Source organism: Olea europaea, unplaced genomic scaffold (assembly GCF_002742605.1).
Source record: "Olea europaea var. sylvestris unplaced genomic scaffold, O_europaea_v1 scaffold1747, whole genome shotgun sequence".
Classification (NCBI taxonomy): domain Eukaryota; kingdom Viridiplantae; phylum Streptophyta; class Magnoliopsida; order Lamiales; family Oleaceae; genus Olea; species Olea europaea.
In genome coordinates this window covers 49200-69110 of record NW_019235185.1, presented here as the reverse complement: position 1 = coordinate 69110, position 19911 = coordinate 49200, and the positions used below count along the sequence as shown (strand labels likewise).

Below are 19911 nucleotides of genomic sequence, written 5' to 3'. Positions count from 1 at the left end.
AACAAAGAAAAAAAGAAATTAATTTAGAAAATGGAAAATGCAAGTATATTGAACTTGTGTTTTGATTACGTATTCGATTAAGCGAAATTGAGGAGGAGATAATATTTAACTAATAGATAAAGTAAAATATATGTATTTTACACAACTATTCTTTATCGATAGCAAAAGAAGTTTTATATATTAGTGTCAACCATGGGTCGAGTACAATTCTGTGATTTCACAGTATTTACATTTTTAACAACAAAAACATACCAAAATATCTAAAGCAACCCGTTCTATTTAGAAACTAAAATCATATAACTGAATCTAAGACTCATTATTCTACTGGAGATTTATAGATTATAGGTTGCTTGTAGAATCAGAGAAGTGTCTACTGTTAGATTGTCTATTATCCCAAAACAAAACGAACGTGAGTTGAGGTTTTATCCAGAGCTAAGGACATCAGCATCTTCAACGTGTTTATCAGTCTTCATTTTATTCTTGGAACGAGTTTCGGTTTTTTGGTCTCGAGTTTGAAAGAGAGCCCTCTTTGCATTTGGTGCAAGCACTTCGTCGGCGTTTGTAGAATCTTGATTATCGGTGATGCACATCTTCTCTTTACTTTTCGTAGATGTTTTGTCTGAACTATTATCAGTTGTTACAAGAGAAGAATCCAATTCTATGATTGTACTTGAAGAATCAATGTCAGTTGTTGTCGAAGAGTTGAATATGAAGATAATTTCATATCGGTATTCAGGTGGATTTTGGCTTTTTGGTGTTACTTTTAGGTAAAAAAGTTGTTCTTCCTCGCTGTTAGTTCTTATGAGATCTTTTAGTTGTGTATCAACGTCCTGAAATATTAAAATTATACTCATTTAATATGATCAAGTAAATGCAAATAATTATTAAAAATTTAGTAGTATTTGGAGTTAACCTTTTCAAAATGGTTCATAATTTGGACGGCATTTGCTTCCAATAAAGTTTCTACGGTTTCTCCTATTATGGTTGCATCCAAGCCTCCAGAGTTGTCTTCAATATGTACGAAAGCAGTTACCCTATATGGAGAAGTTAATTAAATTACATAGTAAGTTTTGTTAAATGAAGTGTTATTTTTAATAAATAGTTAAATATAGGTTTAGAGTACATGTTACCTTGGTATTGCTTTTGCATGTTCAAATTTGTAGAAACGACACTAATGAATTTGTCCCAAGTCTGCACTTGACGTTTTCTTACAATTGTTACATGCAATATACCAAAACTTTTGGTTCATTGAAGTAATTTTCTATTGCGCTTTGACCCAATAAAATTTTTTCTGCATACGAAATGAGAAATATAGTAATAAGAAAGAGCGTAATTTTTTTTAGTATTGGTCAAAAATATATATATATTTAATTAAACGTTTTTGAAATTACTCCTAAATGGACTCCCTGTAAGTCACCAACTGGCGTGAATTTATTTTCATCTGGAGGTGAAATTTTGGGTGGCGTCACTGCAATAGATGGCTTATCTTGGATTAATTTGTCAAGCTTTTCTTTGTTTGTTTCAATCCTGCATAAATAAAGCAAACAACGAAGTGTGAGATTTACTACCGAAATTTATAAAGTTAGAAAAATAAAAGAAATTTGTTAGTTCTATTCGATAACCATTCTTTGTAGTCTGTGACAGCTACAATTGCAGGATTAATGAAAAAAGTGCTACAGCTACAATTGCAGGATTAATGAAAAAAGTGCTGTTCACTTTTGTAGAGAGCGTAAGTCCTAAAAAAATAAAAAATTTCAATCATAAAGTTAGTGTTCATTTTACTTAAAATATAAATGTAAACAAAATAATTTTTTTATTCTGTTTACCGTTGTATGAAGAACTTTTAAATTAGTCAGTGATTGGTTTGCTTCCAATGTTATCTATTATAGTAACGCACTCATTTTCAACAAAAGTGTCCCACATCATTAATATGATCGTCTGGAAAGACTTATCTATCAGCACAACATCTTGAAGACAGGCTTGTGTGCCAAACTGGATTTGGATAATTCTTTTTTGACGAACTTCTATAACGACGCCTATAACACCTGCAAAAAAGAAGTTGTGTTGATATCATATTTTGTATATGATTAAATGAATATAAATAGAACGATTAAAAAATATTAACTAAATGTATATTTGCTATAAGTTAAAGTGTTTGTGATCATACTTATCTCTTCATTACTATCCATGTATCGTTCAAGTTTGTTGAATGCTGTGAGTTCATATCTCGAGAAGAGAAGGTTCAAGTTATCCTCCTTAAGTTCTTCTATCTTTGTCTTTGCTGTTATGGTCCAAACTTTGTCTTCAAGAGAGCCTCTGAACTCATTTCTGTTGTCCTTTACAGTTGCATTTGATAACACGTATGTTTTCCCTAGTGTTAGCTCATCTGCAAGAGCCGTAATATTTGTATCATAGATTATGGCAGTAACTTAAGAAGACTCGTAAATATATATTTACCTCTAAATCCATTAAGAGAAGGTTTTGGTAGCGGCTAATGTTATTTCGAGCAGTTTTAGGTGCTTGTTTTCCTGCAACTATGATTTTTGCAGTCCAATTCTTCTCAAAAGTGGAAATCTGTGGGATAAGTTTATAAAATGCGGCCATTCTTGATATCCTATGATTATGTGAAGAAGAAATTATTACACAAATAGTTACAGTTGTTAATATTACGTTAAATTTATCGTAAACAAATGATATCAATTTTTTTAATTCTAAAAGTTTTTTATGAAATAATCTAACGTTCTTCTTTTGTATTAATAAAAGATAATTATAGTAAAACGATAGTAACATGTAAAACTTACCAATAAGAAAACGAAAACGAAAACGAAAACGGAGTTTTTAAACTTTTGCAGTTGTAGTTGAAGAGTACAATACTGTCGTAGAATTTTGATGCTGAAGGGGAAAGTAAAAGTAACATAAAATTATTTAGTCGAAAGCAGGTATTAATAGATAGAACATGAGTAGAAAAATCTTTGTTTTAATATCCAACCATACACTTGGTTTGTAAAATATCTTTTTGCATGGATGAGAATTAAAGTGAAAGAAAAGGTTAATGATGGTTTATATGAAAAGGTTATGCGTGGAAAGTTGGCACTATTTTTTTTCATTTGTATAATATATGTAATTGATGATGGTTTATACGTTTAAAAGTTGTGCGTGAAAAGTAACGTACTATTTTTTGTCATTTGTAAAATATCTATTCGATGTAGATATATACTTAGTATTGAAAAAGCTTTTATAAAAAGTTGGTAGTTTTCTGTGTTAATTTTTTACTGGTTCACGTGTTGATTTTGAAAAAGATTCGTTTATAATTTGCTTAAATTTAATACATTATGTTAGATTTACAAATTGGAAGAAGGATTGTTAATCCATATGTTTCAAATACGAGTGTTTCATGGATAATACATTTAGTAAGTAACTTTATTTATTCACTTTATTTATTAAGTAATTTTATCTATTCACGAACTTGTGGGGAGCTTAACTTATATTATTATAGGTGTCATCAGGTTAAATGTTACTATCGTTGTTGTTTGTCTTTTTTTTCTTTATTTTCTATTGGATTTATGTATTTTGAAAAACTATTGTGTTCACTTATTACATTAGTAAGAAGAAAATTCAATTTATGGTCGAAAAATGTATGAATTGTATGAAAAACATTAGTTTTTAATTAAGTGAAAGAGTAAATAGAAAACTTCGAATCCAGGACGTTGGAAAATATAATAAAGGATACTAAGGTTGAACCATCATTTATTATAAACAAAAATTTGTATTTCAGGTACTTGAATACATCACCGTGAATGTACTTTCCCTTAGTTTCCTCTTCATCATCAGCTAACTTCTCATTTTCGGTTTACCTTACCACAAAAAAGACGATAAATAGATTAGATATAGGACGTCCAACGTTCATGCATTAATCGCCATAATGCATTCATTTAGGAAGGACCAGAGTTAAAATAACATAGACAAAAGGATGCAAAAAGTCAAAAAAATACATATTTGATATAATTGACTGAATTTCTTATCTAAAGTTATATTAATTGAAGACATAAACGAATGAAGATAGCAGATCTTATCCCTTGTTTGCGACAACATCAAGCATGACATGAAGATTATATGAAACGTAATGCAGTTCAAACTATTATAGAAAAGAGTTAGAAGATATTTAGAAAATTTATATGTATGGTTTAATATCTATTGCAATAATCAACTTCTTATTTGTCAAAGAATATAAGTCATTTCTAACCTGAAGAAACCTAGAAAGGCAAAAAAATGTCAATGCTGAATTAGATATAATAGTGACAAGGCAAGGTGAAAATTAGCAAAATTGATCTTCACACATATTGAACAAGCGATCACTAAATTTCACTAATACTGTGTCTAATATTCTACAAATAATAAATTGAAATTACGTAACATTTCAAAGAGAAATGTCGCACGTGAATTATACTAACAAATGTTTCAATTCCTATAGACTATTTCGAATTAATTTCAAGAATTCAGAACAAGAAGAGAAATTAAGGCTAGGTAACGTTTTTTTTTTTAAGATGGAATCATGAATTAAAGTTTTCGGTAGCAGATTATCTTTGGCTAGAGAAGAATATATATCGTATAAAAAAAAATATTATTAGACCCTTAGTATAAGAATTACTATGACAGATGGATTTGGAAATACGATGGAAAACACTTAAAATGCTTCCTAGATGAATAGTAGACGTAAGATTCCATTTTTTAAAAGAGTAGGAATGTAAAGAATAAGCATATTGAAAATTTATCTTTTCGTATGTTCATCATTTGACTAATAAAAATTGAAAATATTGTATACTAAGAAACATAACAATATAGCATAATGCAAGGAAACATATCATCATATAATTCAATCCAAATTCCGTCTTTGCATATTTATCAGCACTGAAAGTGAATATATTTTCGACCATGTAAGATTAATCGTCTTTAGATATAGGATGACTGTAATCCTACTCTGAAAAATAACATTGTTGGTTAGAATTTAGATTAATAATAAAATTAGTAAAATTTTTTTTATTAAGTTTCCCATTAAATCAATTCATGCATTGATAAAGAAATATGTAATGTATATAGAATAAAAATATTTGCTCACAAAATTTTTTGTTCACCAAACCAAGTTAGATGATTAAATAGGAAAGCGTTAATGTACACACACCAGTTTGGTATATTCTATCAAGAAGAATAATGTTAAATTCACTTAAATATTTCCTAACGTTGCACGAAGTAAAGGGAAAGCATAACGTGTTCATTAAATTCTAAAAGAGTATCAAACCATCTTTATGTAAAATTAATTAGAGCAAGGAATATTATTGAACTATCGAAATTAAAAGAAACTTATGTATTATTGATCTTATTGTATAAAATCAACAAAATTCAAATATATAACATTAGCATATTTTTAGTTCAAGATGATTTGTTGAAATTGAACATTTCATGATTCACTTGCATAAATGAGATTTATTGACCAATTGAAACATAGTTTAAACAAAAGGGAAAAATATAAAATATGATTAGAATGTAACGTACCAAGTAGGTCATGACATTGCCAAGAGTTGCGTTTTATGGTCAAATTTATGAAAATACCTTGCCCCATAACTACCACAAGCATTGCATGGCTCTGATTTATCTGAGCTTCAGTAATAAGCTTCTGTACCAAGTTCTTACCTATTTTCATATTCCCAAAGTTTACAATTTGATTTCCAAGCTGTAAGCTATCTACTGTTGCTGAAGATCCTTTTGTAATTTCATCAACCATTGCGAAAGGTTTGCTAGAGCGAACAACTACCCCCATGTCCATACTATTATTACCTCCAGCAACGGGATTGCCAAAAGACGTAGGTGTGCTCAAAGTAACACCATGTTGAGCATTTAATCCTGCAAACACACTTAGAGAAATTAAGATAATGCTTTAAGTAGCTTGCATAAAGTAGTGTATTAGACTAATTCATTATAAAAGCAAAAAATCAGATTATAAATAGCTAATGACAAAGCCATAAATCGTATTTTACACATCATTTGTAAGCAATTAAAGTGCAATTCCGTTAGTGTACAAGTAGAACCAGCAAGAAGCAGAAGCAGCAAAATGATTTCAATAAACCATGAGCTTCAAAAGGAAAATCAAGCATTAGTCTTCCGATTGATAGAATTACAGTAGCATAAAATTGTCCAAGAATCAGAATGTATGATGCACAAAGGGCAGACAAATTATATTTAAGACTTAAATTTAGGAAACTTATAATATTCATAGAGAAACTAATTTTTAACAAATCTACCTCAAAAACTTATTGACATCAATTAGATTATTAAAAGAAAATCAAAAGGATTAGAAATCCAGTTGAATCAATCAAGATTTAGAACACCATAACAAAGCAACATAATTGAATTAAATCCTCATCAACAACTCAAAAGGTTTCCGAAAACTAAACTAAAAAAGAAAATTATTGGCTACAATGTTCTTCCTCTTCTTTTTCGTTATTAATATGTGCTTCTTTATCAAATAAGTTTGACAGCCTTCGATTCTTCTGCCATTTACTACAGTGACCATCGTTGTCCTATACTCTTCATTATCACCTTCCTCTGCTAACTCGAAAAGAAAAAGAGAAGAAGAAGAAGAGCTAGGCCCTTACCGTAAACGAAAGTTGAATAATAGAAAAAGCCTCCTTCTTCCATTGCCAAGAACATAGACAGTGTATTTCAAGTGTACTTCAAATGGATATCTCCTTTAGGTGAAAGTTTGAGAACAAGGGCAAGAGTTTTGAGAAAGAAAGCTAGAGTTTTGTTTAGGGTTAAGAAAGGAGATACTGTTTCATTTATTCAAAAAAAAATGTGAACTGTAGAAAAAATGGTTGTGGATCAGTGGCCGTAAACGGTTGTGATATAAATGAACAGTAATATAAACCCCCTCTTTTAAGAGGTAGTAGAAATAGTATTAATTACATATATCTTAAATGTGAAATACTGTAAAATATATGAGGGGAAACAACTTGAAGCTGATAATAAGGGAATCTGAAATTGAGTTTCCATAAAATCCATAATTATACTAATTTTTTTTTTCACAAAGTTAAACATTGTGATAATTGGCATACGAGCACATTTTAACTGATGGAAGAATATTTATGTGACAATGTGAAATTCTTAAGGGTAAATATATTCTAAAAATAGAGAAATTACTTTTTATTTTGAAATTTTACTAAAGTAAATTAGTTATCGATCTGGCAAACTATTAAACTAACACTAAAAAATTTGAATCATACCTTTTGCAAACGCAGGTTGTAATTGAAGTTGGCATTAGTGATTCCATCGTACATATGTAGCAAAGAATTAAAAAGAACTTTTCATTCCCGATAATGAAATCTGTGAAATTTTTTTATAGCAAATGCAAAGAATAAAAAAAATAGTAACGACATAATTTTTCATGTATTTAAAATTGAGGAAACTATTGTACGAGAACATATCATAAAAATTTCTCGAAGATAAAAAATATACCTGTTCAAACATTTTAGGTATACGAATATATAAACGAAAGAATTTCCTTATACACAACATTTTTAGTACATGTATTATGTGAGTTGTCCATGCTTGATGGTTTCAATAAAACTTTTAGAGATGTGCTCGTTGTTGCTCTTGATAATGCTACATATAGCTGACCATGGCAGAAAACTGGTTCTGGAAGATATAGACCGACAAAATCAAGCGTTTGACCTTGTGCTTTATTTATTGTCATTGCAAAACACGGTCTAATTGGAAATTGAGTTCTCTTAAATTGAATTGAGTTTCGATCACTTTGAAGAGGTATAAAAGGAATCCTTGGTAAGAAAACATATTTCCCACAATACTCACCAGTTGTAATTTCAGCAAGAATTACGTTTTTCTCAAATTTTCGACAAGTAAGGCGTGTTCCATTGAATAATCCTTCGGAAGGATTAATATTCCATAATAACATTACAGGACAATTTACCTTAAGTTCAATTCATGCAGTGGAATACCATTTGGTGTCAAAGTATTCAAGAAATCTTCATGCAAGCTTTGTTCCGATTTGTCAATTGCTTCATCAAAACTATAGTATGTGGAAAAATCACCGGGAATTTGTTCGAGTAAAATCTTGTTAATATAATCAACATATTCATTCGTAGGTGTAAGAATAACTCTATTTATCATATTATGTAAATTGTCAACATATGCCTCTATATTTGGAAAAACATAATGTATCAAAAGTTTTAAAGATGTGATTTCATCTTCAAATGGTAGAATTATACTATTCGGAAGTATAATGCACTTACAAGTATGTTCTTCTTCTGTTCCATTTCCAATTTTGAGTAAGTAAGTGCAGAACATAGGATCTGATTTTGCCCTCATATTCTCAACCAATGGTAAACGTAAATAGGAAGGCCATAGGTTTGAAAAGACCAAGCTAGCTTTCATTACATCATCTTTTTTCCATCTCGGTACCACTGGAAGAACCTGTCGAAAATCTCCTCCAAAAACTATCACTTTCCCACCGAAAGGTAAGTTACAATCAGTAATATCTCTAAGCATTCTATCTACAGCTTCAATAGCGCAACGATTTACCATAGGCGCTTCATCCCAAATTATTAACCTAGACATTTTCAACATTATTCCTAAAGCTGATTGCTTGCTAACAGAACAATTCACTTCACCAATTGTTTCTAAAGGAATTTTAAATCTTGAATGAGCTGTGCGACCTCCAGGTAACAGAGACCAGCGACTTCAGAAGACGATGTTGCCAAAGCAATCAAATGTTGACCTCTTACAGCAGTTAGAAGTGCTTTGTATAAGAAAGTCTTCCCCGTTCCCCCTGGACCATCAATGAAGAAAGTACCACTTGAGTCATTTTTTACTTTTTCCATAACTTTATCATATGCAAATCGTTGTTCTTTATTGAATTTCTCTACACAATTAAAGTCTCGTTGAATATTAAAATTCATTGTTTCCTCTGCAATCATTCTTGCCAATCTTTGAGTCTCATCTATATTTACAAAGAATGAAACTATTCCATAATCATTTACATTTTTTCCTGACGATTCTAATATAGAATTGATGTCTTCCAAAGCTTGTATTTCAGCATCTCTAACACATATGTTTCGATGTACATAATCATCAATCATATAGGCTTTATATTTATCCCACAATAACTTTGGATAATTAGGGTTGCAAAGTGTAAGAAGTGTAGCAAAAAGATGTCTTAAAGAACTGGGCATTTTGTAAATAATGGCTTCAGACAGACATTCTTCACAATGGTTGTCTCCTTTTAACAAACCATGTAAAAGTGCTGCTTCTCGATATGTATTGACTGTTACTTCGTTTAAAGTTTTAAAACTATCATATGATGTTGGACCTTTAATATGATTCAGAAGAACACGAAGGAAATAACGTTCTCCTTCGGATGGATTAACTGTCACGATTCGCCCTATAACAATGTGTTGTTTTCTGGGAGTCCAAGTTTTTCCAGTTGCATTCCACACAAAATGTGTTGGAAAATCTCGATACAATAGCGTTCGAGCAAATTCATTTACTTCATTCATCCGAAAAAAATTCAATTAGCATTGTTCTTCTCGTATACTCATTTCCAATAATAACAGATAAATCATCTTTACTATTATAAGTTACGTGCTGATGATCTTTAATATGAAGTTGTAAAGCGCAAACAGTAGGATAAATTTCTGACAAATTAAAAGAAAAAATTCTCCACATAGCTTCAGGTGGAGATATCCATCTAGCTGATTGATAAGCAAAAATTTCATCAATTTCCTTATCTGTTTCATTTCTGCCTACGAAACAATTAATACGATCATGTCCTTTATACACATATTTGTACAAATATTTTACTGCTTTAATAAAAGAACATACTTCAACGTTAATATGACAGTCAAATTTTGCACTTAAATAAGGATTATATGGTACAACCCACCGATTATCTAACATTTGGCCTCTTACTTTAATAGAAATACCATTATCACGACGTCTATACAAGGGATATGAATTATCACCAAATATAGTACTGTTACAATAATCCTTAGGATATTTATTTTTACAACCACTACTTGCCAACATACATATGTTTTTTGGATTAAGGGTTCCACAAGGGCCATGCATATTGTGTTTTGCAATTACAGAATGAAGATGCAAGTATTTATTCTTATCGGGAATTTCACATGACACTATCATATCAACTTGTTCAGCACAACAAATTTTATTGGCAGAGTTGAAAATCAACAATAAATGGGCATGAGGGAGCCCCCTTTTTTGAAATTCAATCATGTATATATGAGCAACAACTGAACCAAAAATATTTTCTTTGTATAAATCGTTCTTTAACCCTTCCAATTTTGCTCTAAATATACGTGCAATTAAATCTGGTCGATTTCGAACTTCGTCATTGTGTTTGAGTTCTTGCATAATTTCTGGCAAATTTGGATTACATGTTATAGTTAGAAATATATCTGGTTTTCCATAACGTTGGACGATAGCCATTGCGTCTAAATATCTTTTAAGCATATCTCTAGGCCCACATGTGAAAGTTTGTGGTAGAACAATCTTCTTTCCAATTTTTGACCCTCTTGTTCCACCATTTTGAACACTATCCACAATACCTTGATAAAGTTCAGCACGAATTTGTTTCTGATTGCTACGAAAATAGTCTAATCTGGCAGTTTCAATTTTAACATACATATCTACAACATATTGTTGAAAAAGTCTACCAGTATGAAGCAACACAGACTTACTAGAAGGCCTAATTTGTAACTTGTAAGAATAATACTCGCGGCAAGAAACCTGTGATCATTTCCTCATTCCATTGAATACTGCATAAGGATAAAAAAATGCATCTTACACCCATTCGGAACATTTAATTTATATGAATTAGTAAACATATAAAAAAGTTTAATAGCAAACCTTGAGCCTCATTTGCAATGATTTCAGTTGCAAAATTTACCGTGCTAGGAAAAGCTACGCACTCGGGTAAATTCTGAGTTTCAAAATATGTTTTTTTGTATCTCTGAATACCTTCATGCCAACCAGGTTCTCCAAATGGGAAAATTAAAGGGTATTGCAAAGGATCATAACAACCATAATAATAGTGAACCTTATGTGAATCATCAGAATGACCATATATAGTAATATCACGAACACGAATATTTGCATTGTCATCATCCTCAATCCATACAGCGGCTACTTGAGATGCTGAAGGAGTATTGAAGACTCTTTGATCAAGTCCAGGATCGCATCTTATTGGTCATATTACTTAAATACCTAAAGAATCTACTATACGGATTTACTTTCAAGATTTCAATCAAAATGATCAAAGTAGATTCAACAAATTTTTTTGAAATTTTCATACGATTTTCAACTTCGTTATTCGTATCATAAAAATATAATTGCATATAAGAAGGCTGATTATTTTCCGGCAGAAGTTGATTTACATAATGATATACTTGTCCCTAAATTCTGAATGTGTAAATACCTTTATATGCTCTAAAAAGTTCTGTATCGCACTTTACACCAAATGAAGTGAATACAAAATGGGTATTATATCCACGTGAAATTATCTTAAACTCCATGCATTCAGGTTCTTTAGAAGTAAATAAATTATACAATTCAGTTGGTGAATCAGGCATATAAAGTTTTACTTTTCCATCAGAGCAACAGAACCCTTTAGTTTCTCTATAAAATTTTCGCGCACCACAATGTTCACAATAGTTCCATGTCGGTAATACATACGCATTAGTAGGTATGTTTAATAGGTTAGAAATCCCTCGTACTTTAGAATGAACAATATTAGTACGTGCTTGATTTGAAGTAGAAGCCTGAAAATTAGGATGCAACGTGGAATTATTTATTCTTTTACGACGATCAACGCGTGGACTTTGAATTTGATTCCTCCTATTTGCCTGTCTTTGGTTTTGTTGTTGGCGAATAAAAGCAGTATACGATTCAGTTGCATTTTGAGAAGTACTATCAATGTTCGAAGAATCCATGGGGAAAAGATCTTCACCTTTAGTTTAACGAAAGCAAAGAATTTTCGTTTTAGTGAATGAAATAATTAAAAAATTAATAATACTACTAATTTTCCAAAATAGGAAAAATATTCGATAGACACAAGTGAACCAGACTCTCACAACAGTAAAAACACGTATAAAACTAAAATTTAATAAAAAAATTGTTTACTTCAAAGCAATAGCAATAAATATAAACACTGTTGACTGAACTGTTGATGAAATAAAATTTTAATAAGACTTATATAATGTAAAAACAGGAATAAAAGATTAACATTTTTATATCATTCTTGTAAAATTAATAGTTTTTTTTAAAAACATAAATACTATTGTAATGTTGTAAAAGTTGTTGCTATACTACTACCGAAGAGTAAGAAAATAAAGACTTCTAAAAAGAAAATATTTTTCATCTATAAATTTAGGGGTTTTGCTTCCACCCAATCAACCTACATATGCAATCTATTTCTAAAGTTATAATGTAAGTAATTTATCAACAATCATAAACTTAATAAATTCATAAGTGGACGACTGGAAATGCACAAAAGAATTCGGGCAGCAAGTGATAAAAGATTTCCATCTATGAATTTCTGCCTTAATAAGTTCTAACAAAGTATCTTTTTCAATGAAAAAGTATGATACTCTAGCTTCTCTCTTGGAACATTCAAAATTATAATTCAAAGCAACCTACAGAATAAATTTCCCTATAAATACACTTCCATTATAACTATTTAACTTAGACAAGACTTCTATCTACCACGATCATTTATCAATTTATAAAAAATCAAGGCATGGCACTAAATACTACACGGCGCCTTCAATTCAAATTTTATTCATCTTTAAAGTTAATATAAATCTACATGTCCCCAACACATATATTTTAAAGAATTTTTAAAGTTCATAAAAAGTTTGGCGTTTTCAACTTAAATAATTTTCATATTAGATAAGAATAAGAAAAAAATATCTCTAGTCTACATACTAAAGGAAGAAACTGGTGACGTGTGAAATTTTGCCAAACATAAACAATAACTTGGACAATCTCCTCTCTTATAGTAAAGGCAGATACTATCTTATTATTATATACTAATTAAATAAAATATATTCTATACGAAGAAAAGTAATCCCCTCTCCTCACACACGTAAACATGTATGTATGTAAATGTGTATGTACACATCTATATAATTTTCACCCTCTATTAACATTTTTTTTTTCCATTGCAATTTCATTTTCTTCTACAGTGAATGAAAAATGGAGTGAAATAGTGATTTTAAATTGTCGAAGTTGGCTATGAATGATGATAGTTGATTCCTCACCAGCTTCGAAACAGCGAAAATTCATGACCTTCAACCTCATGAACTACGAATATGTAAACGTAGATATATTTTCATGCATCTACAGAAACGAGAACATACCTTATATGGAGCTAAAGGAAGACGAACCCAGCTAGATTTTCATCTACAAACAAAGGAAAACTACGTACCTTAAATAAACAGTAAGAAACTAAAAAAAGAAATACACAAAAAAGAAAAATTATAAGAAGAACATACCCAAACTAATTGTTGCAACTTCTAGAATTTTCTTCTCCACTATTGATGACAAGAAAATACGAATTAGGCTAAAGGCAAAAGCGAATAATGGTAGAAGGACGCCCTTTCTTTTTTTCTTTTTTCAGAGAAAACAAGATTTTGGGGAGAATTCGTTTTGCAAAACAATGGCTAGAATTTAGAAAGAGAAGGATTGAATTGATAGAAAAGTATTGTGCGAAATTTATGTGGTAAGAAAAAAAAAATAAACAGCACACGACATTTTACTTCAAATGTGGGTCCCATTCATTAATGTTTGGACAACTATATTTTTTAATTCCCATATCACCCTTAACATTAATATAGGTATGGAAATTAGTGTGTAGTTAGAAAATGAAGGGTAATTGTGCCAAATTGTTTATTAAATAGAGGGTATAATGTTACTTTTGATATCTCAATTATGTGGGGGGAAAAAGGACAATCATCTAATAACTGTGCAATATACCTCATGAATGCATGTTTTCAGATTTGAACTAGTCAACAAAATAAAGTACACTCCAATAAGTCAAAAAAAAGCAACTACATTAATTATCCCTCACTCCATTAAGTCAAAAAAATCAACTACACTAATTATTCCTCACGAGAGGAGGTGGACGTGAGACAATACAAAAGCAAGAATACGCAGAGTACGCGGTCTCAAAAAGAAAACATGGCTCATTCTAGGGACCGACCAACTGTAGCAAAACCAGATATGTAAATCGAGCAAGTGTGAAAACCACTGTGACATGAATGAATAGTAAAGGAAGCCTCTCTTTTAAGAGAGTAAAGATATATAAAAAAATAAAAAAAATAAAAATAAAAAAGCATATCCAAAATATTGGGGAATGCTCTGTAGCATCTAGATACACAATAATAGCATGAAATTCATCCAGAACAAGATGCCAATTCACCATTTTTTTTGAGAGAAAAGTTCAAATCTTAGTAAGATTTGAAGGTAATTATATCTAGAAAAATGAAGATTTCAACCTTGAACTTGAAGATCAATATATTTTACGTTATTTTATGATTCGAGTGATATTTTTCTATTAATTTTCTTATAATATTAATATGCTAGACTAAATCCCCTTTTGTATTGGATAAAGATGTACCCTATTATTTGTTTATTTATTTTAATCAACACTAGTGGTTTACTAATTCTTGCATTTTTGATTAATTTTACATACTCATTTCAATATTTAATTATTTGATCATCAATTACATAATTAAATACTTGTTATAGTGTTGGAACACAAAATAAACTTAAAACATGAAAAAATTAACATATGTACAATAGATGTTAAAAATAATATTTATTATGTGTGCAATTATAAAGATAATCTAAAATTTAATACGTTTTAATCATTCGAATTCGGGTTGTGGTTAGGATAAGATTAATGTATCTTGAAAAATTATATATCATAAGTTTATTTATTGTCAAGAATGCATGGACAGAACTAAATTACATACTTGAGAATTGAAATAGATAGTAATAAATGGACTTTATCTCTAATATAATCATTCATAATTTGATAAAAATTATAGCTTTTTAAAATTAACTTAGAATAATTAACATCAAAAACTCTTTTGTGTTACATATACCGAATTCTATTAAAAACTAGTAAACTTGAATTGAATTTATTATCCGTATGACGATACTCTCAAATCACTAATTCTATTACTTGTCAACAATTCCGCATACTTGAAGATTTCGCACGAACAAAAAGCCCTGTAAATTTTTAAAAATTGAAGCCAAATTGCTTGGCTATTGTATTGATTTTTCGAATATACGGACAATATCCTTATTCGATGAACTAAATGAAAATTTCGACTTCCTTAAGACAGAACATGGGCAACCATTAAAAATACCTTTCTCTACTCTCTCAATTCAATTCATATCATAAAATCTTTCAAGAATGAGGTTCAATTCACCATATTTTGGAGAGACGGTCAAACCTAGCAAGGAATCCAAAGAAAATTACATCAAGGGCTTGAAAAATCAAGACTCAGGGTTAAAGATCAAGAACCAGAATTGCTTTCCCATATTTCTTGTATTCATACACATTTCGAATGAAGACTTTCCATTATTCTTGTTGTTTTATTATTAGGGACATGCTAAGCAAATTTTTCTACGTTGGGATGCAGATGAATTTTATTATTGCATATTTTTAATTCAAAAATCAAATAGCCTAGTTAATTCAATATAGAAAATGATACAATTTCTTCTTATAACATTACAAATTGTGTAGAATAGATTCTGTACCATCCTTGATATTTTCAGATTTGTTAAATAGTTAAATTTAGGGAAAATTACAGCCGAGGTACCAAACCTTTCGTTTATTAGCAGACTTTGCCCAATCCTTTCATTTGTGCCACCGGAAGTACCAATCCTTTAAAAAATTCGCAAGGTCAGCCCAAAATGACGGTTTTTGTTTGTTTGACCACAAAAATTGTCAGTTGACCCCAACAATTAAAAATCTAATCATTTCCCCAAAATAAGATAAGGGTAAAATTTTAACTTCATAATTTTAATATAAAAAGGAAAAAAGCACCATCTCCTTCAATCTTTCCCCAATCCTTTCACTTCCAAAATCAAAACCACCATTGCTGCTACTGGCATTGTTACTTTCTTTCTTCTGTTGAGAGGAAAATAGGCCAAGAACACCAGATTTTGACGAGCCTTGAAGTGAACAAACCGGAACATTCATAACTGGAGTAACACGAACATTAGCTGAATAAGACCTCTCCGTACCTCGGTGTTTATATCTGGGACCACTGTTGAAACTGCTGGGACTACTGGAACTCCTCTCCAAGTTATTAAACACGACTTTATTAGAGAAATTCATGAGAGGACTATCTGCAGAACTCCACATGCTTGTGCACTAGACTCCGGTGCTCTTTGCATTGGCTACACACCACTTGAGTTGTCGTATTAGGATTCTATGGCGATAATGCCCTAGGTTTAACAAATTGGACTCGGGAAACAGTGCTGGTATTCCGGTGAGAGCTAGGAATAAGAGTACTCGGCTCGTCAGAATCGAGAAAGAGTCTTGGGAGATCATCGTGCTCATGTCCTGAAGAAGAAGACGAAAGAAGCAGTCGGGAGGAAATTGAGACCGACTCATTGAGGTGGTGGTTCCGAAGATGGCTTCGACGACTGGGTGGACTGTGGAAACTGTTTTGGTTTTGGGTGAGGAGGTTGGGGAAGAAGGAGATGGGATGGGTGGTTGTGGTTTTGCTTTTTGCTTTTCTAATTTTTTATTTAATAGGTGAAATGAATTATGTCAAGAACGCCCTTGTCTTATTTTGGGGAAATAATTAGATTTTTAATTTTTGGGGTCAACTAGCGGTTTTTGTGGTCAAACAGGCGGAAACCGTCATTTTGAACTGATCCTGTGAATTTTTTAAAGGTTTGGTACCCCGATGGCACGAATGAAAGATTTGGGCAAAATCTGCTAATAAACGAAAGATTTAGTACCTCGGCTGCAATTTTTCCTTAAATTTAAGGTTAGCTTAAATTTAAGGTTAGCTTAAATTTGTATTGCCTTTCCTTATTTTCTTCTATTAATAAATTTAAAAAACATTTGGAATATTACTTTATATACCGGTTCTCATGCCGTGTTTAATGACTAATATTAGGTATGAATTAATTTCCATCTTAGATAATGGCTTTACCTACAAGTAAAGTAATTATTCAAAAAAAAATCTAGTTTTGAAAAACTAATTCCGTCAGGTGACCTAGCAATGGCAATGCAGTCGTCTTCAAGCCATTCATACGAAATGATTCTTAATTGAATCTTTAAAATGCCAAAGTCTTCTTCTAGTATTTGCATAACACAAAATAACCTGTGCTGAATGTTCAATCCTGTCAATTGATCAAACTACTTGGTGTAAAGTAGTGGTGTCAACGAGTCGAGTTGAACTGGCTCACGAGCTGAAACTTTAGGCTCGAGCTCGACTCGAGTAAAATGATCTGAGCTTTTTTGCTAGCCTGAGCTGAGCTTGCTGCCTTCAATTTTTTGTTTTGTTTTAACACGGGTGGACCGAAGAGCTCGATTTGCCATCACTAGTGTAAAGTTAAGGATGTTGATTCTTAATTCAAGTAATGGTTGAGACCAAGTACAATAGGGAAATTGTGATAAAGTCAAGACTGGTAGATTTGATTCAACTTCATCAACAAGTCAAAAAATGAAGATACAAAAGGAATTGTTCTTAGTTCTTTTGATTATTCTTTTGTTAATTTTGCGAAATTACGAAAATGGATACTATTGTGTTTTTTATCAATTAAGATTAACCCGTGGCATGAGGCTCGTAGATGTTTCCCTTCGGAGTTTATTAAGTTGTATTTGGTGTTCATATTTTGTTATGCTAATTAAATTTCGCACTCAATTAAAACTGCATGAACATAGTATCAACCTTCATGAACCAGTCAGAATAATCAGAAATTGATTGTAGGAAGTTCTCGGTTGTCCAAAATTATATGACTTGGTTTTAGAGTAGGTATATTATTGAAAAGTGTAATCTAGAAAAAATCAAGACATGGACGGAGCACCCTTTCGACCTCCTATTTTAGAAGGGACTAATTACTCATATTGAAAAATTAGAATGCTGTTTTATATCCAATCCCTTCATGAAAAAGCTTACACTTTATCATCTAAAGATATAAAGTACCCATTGTGACTAAACATAAAAACATAGTGATGTCAAATAGGCCGAGCGGCTCGTCGACTCAGCCGCTCAGCTCGTCAAAACCCAACTCGTGGGCACACGGCCCACGAGCCATTTTGATGAGCCCACGAGCTCGGCTCGTGGGCTCGTCAAAAAATATGATTTTTTTTTTAAAAATGTCAAAAATGTGCAAATTTACTAAAAAAAATTAAAAAATTTAAAAAAATCATGAGTTCGCGAGCTGCTAGTAGGCTTGGCTCGGCTTAGCCCTCGAGCTCGTGGCTAGTGAGCTCATGAGCTTGTGGGCCGAGCCGAGCTCGAGCTTGGCTCGTCTTTCACGAACCATGAGCTCGGCTGGCCACGAGCCAGAGCCAAGCACGTGGGTTAAAGGGCCGGACCCATTGCCATCACTATAAAAAAGAGAACGAAAAAGACAGAATAGTGGTTACTATAGATTTAAACAAAACTAATTGGAATTTAAAAGCTTTAAATGTTATTTTTTCCATTTGTGGATTCTAACCAATTTCGTTTCATCTTTAAATGCTAGGTGGCTAGTTTGATTCGGGGACATGCCAAAAGCAATAGGAAGTTCGATGATTGGCGAGAAAAGGCTATGTGCACGTTTGGTTTTGATTAAGGCGTCCAAGGCTATGGAGTTCAAGAGGTTGAAGATGGCAAGCCAGCATCAAGTCTCATCAAGGGGATTACTAGCTAGAACAACTTGGATCAAACAAGAAAGGGATAAAGAAGCAGCTTGGTTTGGACAATAGACGGGGAAGCCAACAAGCAAAGCCATGGGACCGCATGGCTATAGAGCTCATGAAGTCGCATAGCCATGACCTGAGAGCATCTGGGTATTTTCGTAAGGTCCATGCGACCGCACAAAATTTAGTATAGTCGCATAGACCAAATCCGGGGAGAAACTTCCCTTTTTCGTGCAGGAATTTTATATTAGTTAAAACACTTGTTTTGGTAATTTTTATAATTCTAGGACTCTTTAATTCCCTTTTTTACCATGTTTCTAGGGATTAGTATAAATAGGGGGTTATTTCTTCTTTGTAAAAAAGACTTGATTTTGAGAATTTATTCGAGAGGCTTGTTACTTCCAAATCTCTTGTTCTTTTAGAACAATTCGAACTTATAAAGATTTAATCATCTTGTGGCGTTCACAATCCCTGATGAGATTTATAAACTATGTAAACAAGAGTTCGATAATTTCTTAATTATTGGTTGCTTGATTCATTGTTTGTGAAGTGAATTTAAAACCTGGGTTCAATTGGCATTCTTGGAATTTGATTTCAATCTCGTGTGGGTTTCGCCACCGTAGCTATGCAGTTCAAATCAGTTGGTATCAGAGCATGGACTCCAAAATGAAGGTTATATCTTTCCTTTTTCATGTTATGTGTTTTTCGTTTTTGTGTTTCCTTTTTCATGTTATGTGTGTTCTTCATGTTTTTCCTTATTTTTGAGCCTTTGATATGTTAAAATCCCGTCAAAATCTTCAAAAGTTGTTTTTGGCTAATTTAGCATCCAAATCAACTTCCGTTTGTTTTGTTGGTGTCGTAGTCAATTTTTCTATCTAAAGAGTCCAAAAAAAAAACCGAAAATTCAAAAGTCAAAAATGAAAAATCAATATATATATATATATATA

General features: G+C 31.6%; 3 protein-coding genes across 3 annotated transcripts; all 3 read right to left on the bottom strand.

Annotated features, from left to right (window-relative positions):
- Positions 1-5455: 5455 nt before the first annotated feature.
- Positions 5456-6738, bottom strand: LOC111377918. The gene is made up of 2 exons (XM_023001071.1): positions 6651-6738; positions 5456-5898 (listed from the first exon to the last, which is right to left on the bottom strand). Exons 1-2 carry the CDS (start codon positions 6703-6705, stop codon positions 5456-5458), a joined length of 498 nt encoding a protein of 165 aa, XP_022856839.1. The 5' UTR covers positions 6706-6738.
- Positions 6718-8595, bottom strand: LOC111377923. Its single transcript, XM_023001077.1, has 3 exons — positions 8010-8595; positions 7864-7935; positions 6718-6824 (listed from the first exon to the last, which is right to left on the bottom strand). Exons 1-3 carry the CDS (start codon positions 8593-8595, stop codon positions 6718-6720), a joined length of 765 nt encoding a protein of 254 aa, XP_022856845.1.
- Positions 8596-8690: 95 nt separating this feature from the next.
- Positions 8691-12017, bottom strand: LOC111377922. Its single transcript, XM_023001076.1, has 5 exons — positions 11504-12017; positions 10936-11223; positions 9831-10715; positions 9605-9704; positions 8691-9471 (listed from the first exon to the last, which is right to left on the bottom strand). Exons 1-5 carry the CDS (start codon positions 12015-12017, stop codon positions 8691-8693), a joined length of 2568 nt encoding a protein of 855 aa, XP_022856844.1.
- Between the last annotated feature and the right edge of the window lie 7894 nt (positions 12018-19911).

Coding starts and splice junctions, on each gene's coding strand:
- LOC111377923 (XM_023001077.1), bottom strand. CDS start 8,595: ATGGTAAATCGTTGCGCTATTGAAGCTGTAGATAGAATGCTTAGAGAT. Junction 7,936..8,009: donor GAATACTTTGACACCAAATG/GTATTCCACTGC, acceptor ATCCTTCCGAAG/GATTATTCAATGGAACACGC. Junction 6,825..7,863: donor TCTTGCTGAAATTACAACTG/GTGAGTATTGTG, acceptor TAAATGAAACAG/TATCTCCTTTCTTAACCCTA.
- LOC111377922 (XM_023001076.1), bottom strand. CDS start 12,017: ATGGATTCTTCGAACATTGATAGTACTTCTCAAAATGCAACTGAATCG. Junction 10,716..10,935: donor CATTGCAAATGAGGCTCAAG/GTTTGCTATTAA, acceptor AATATGTTGTAG/ATATGTATGTTAAAATTGAA. Junction 9,705..9,830: donor TGTGTATAAAGGACATGATC/GTATTAATTGTT, acceptor TTAATTTGTCAG/AAATTTATCCTACTGTTTGC.
- LOC111377918 (XM_023001071.1), bottom strand. CDS start 6,705: ATGTTCTTGGCAATGGAAGAAGGAGGCTTTTTCTATTATTCAACTTTC. Junction 5,899..6,650: donor TTATTCAACTTTCGTTTACG/GTAAGGGCCTAG, acceptor GTGTGTTTGCAG/GATTAAATGCTCAACATGGT.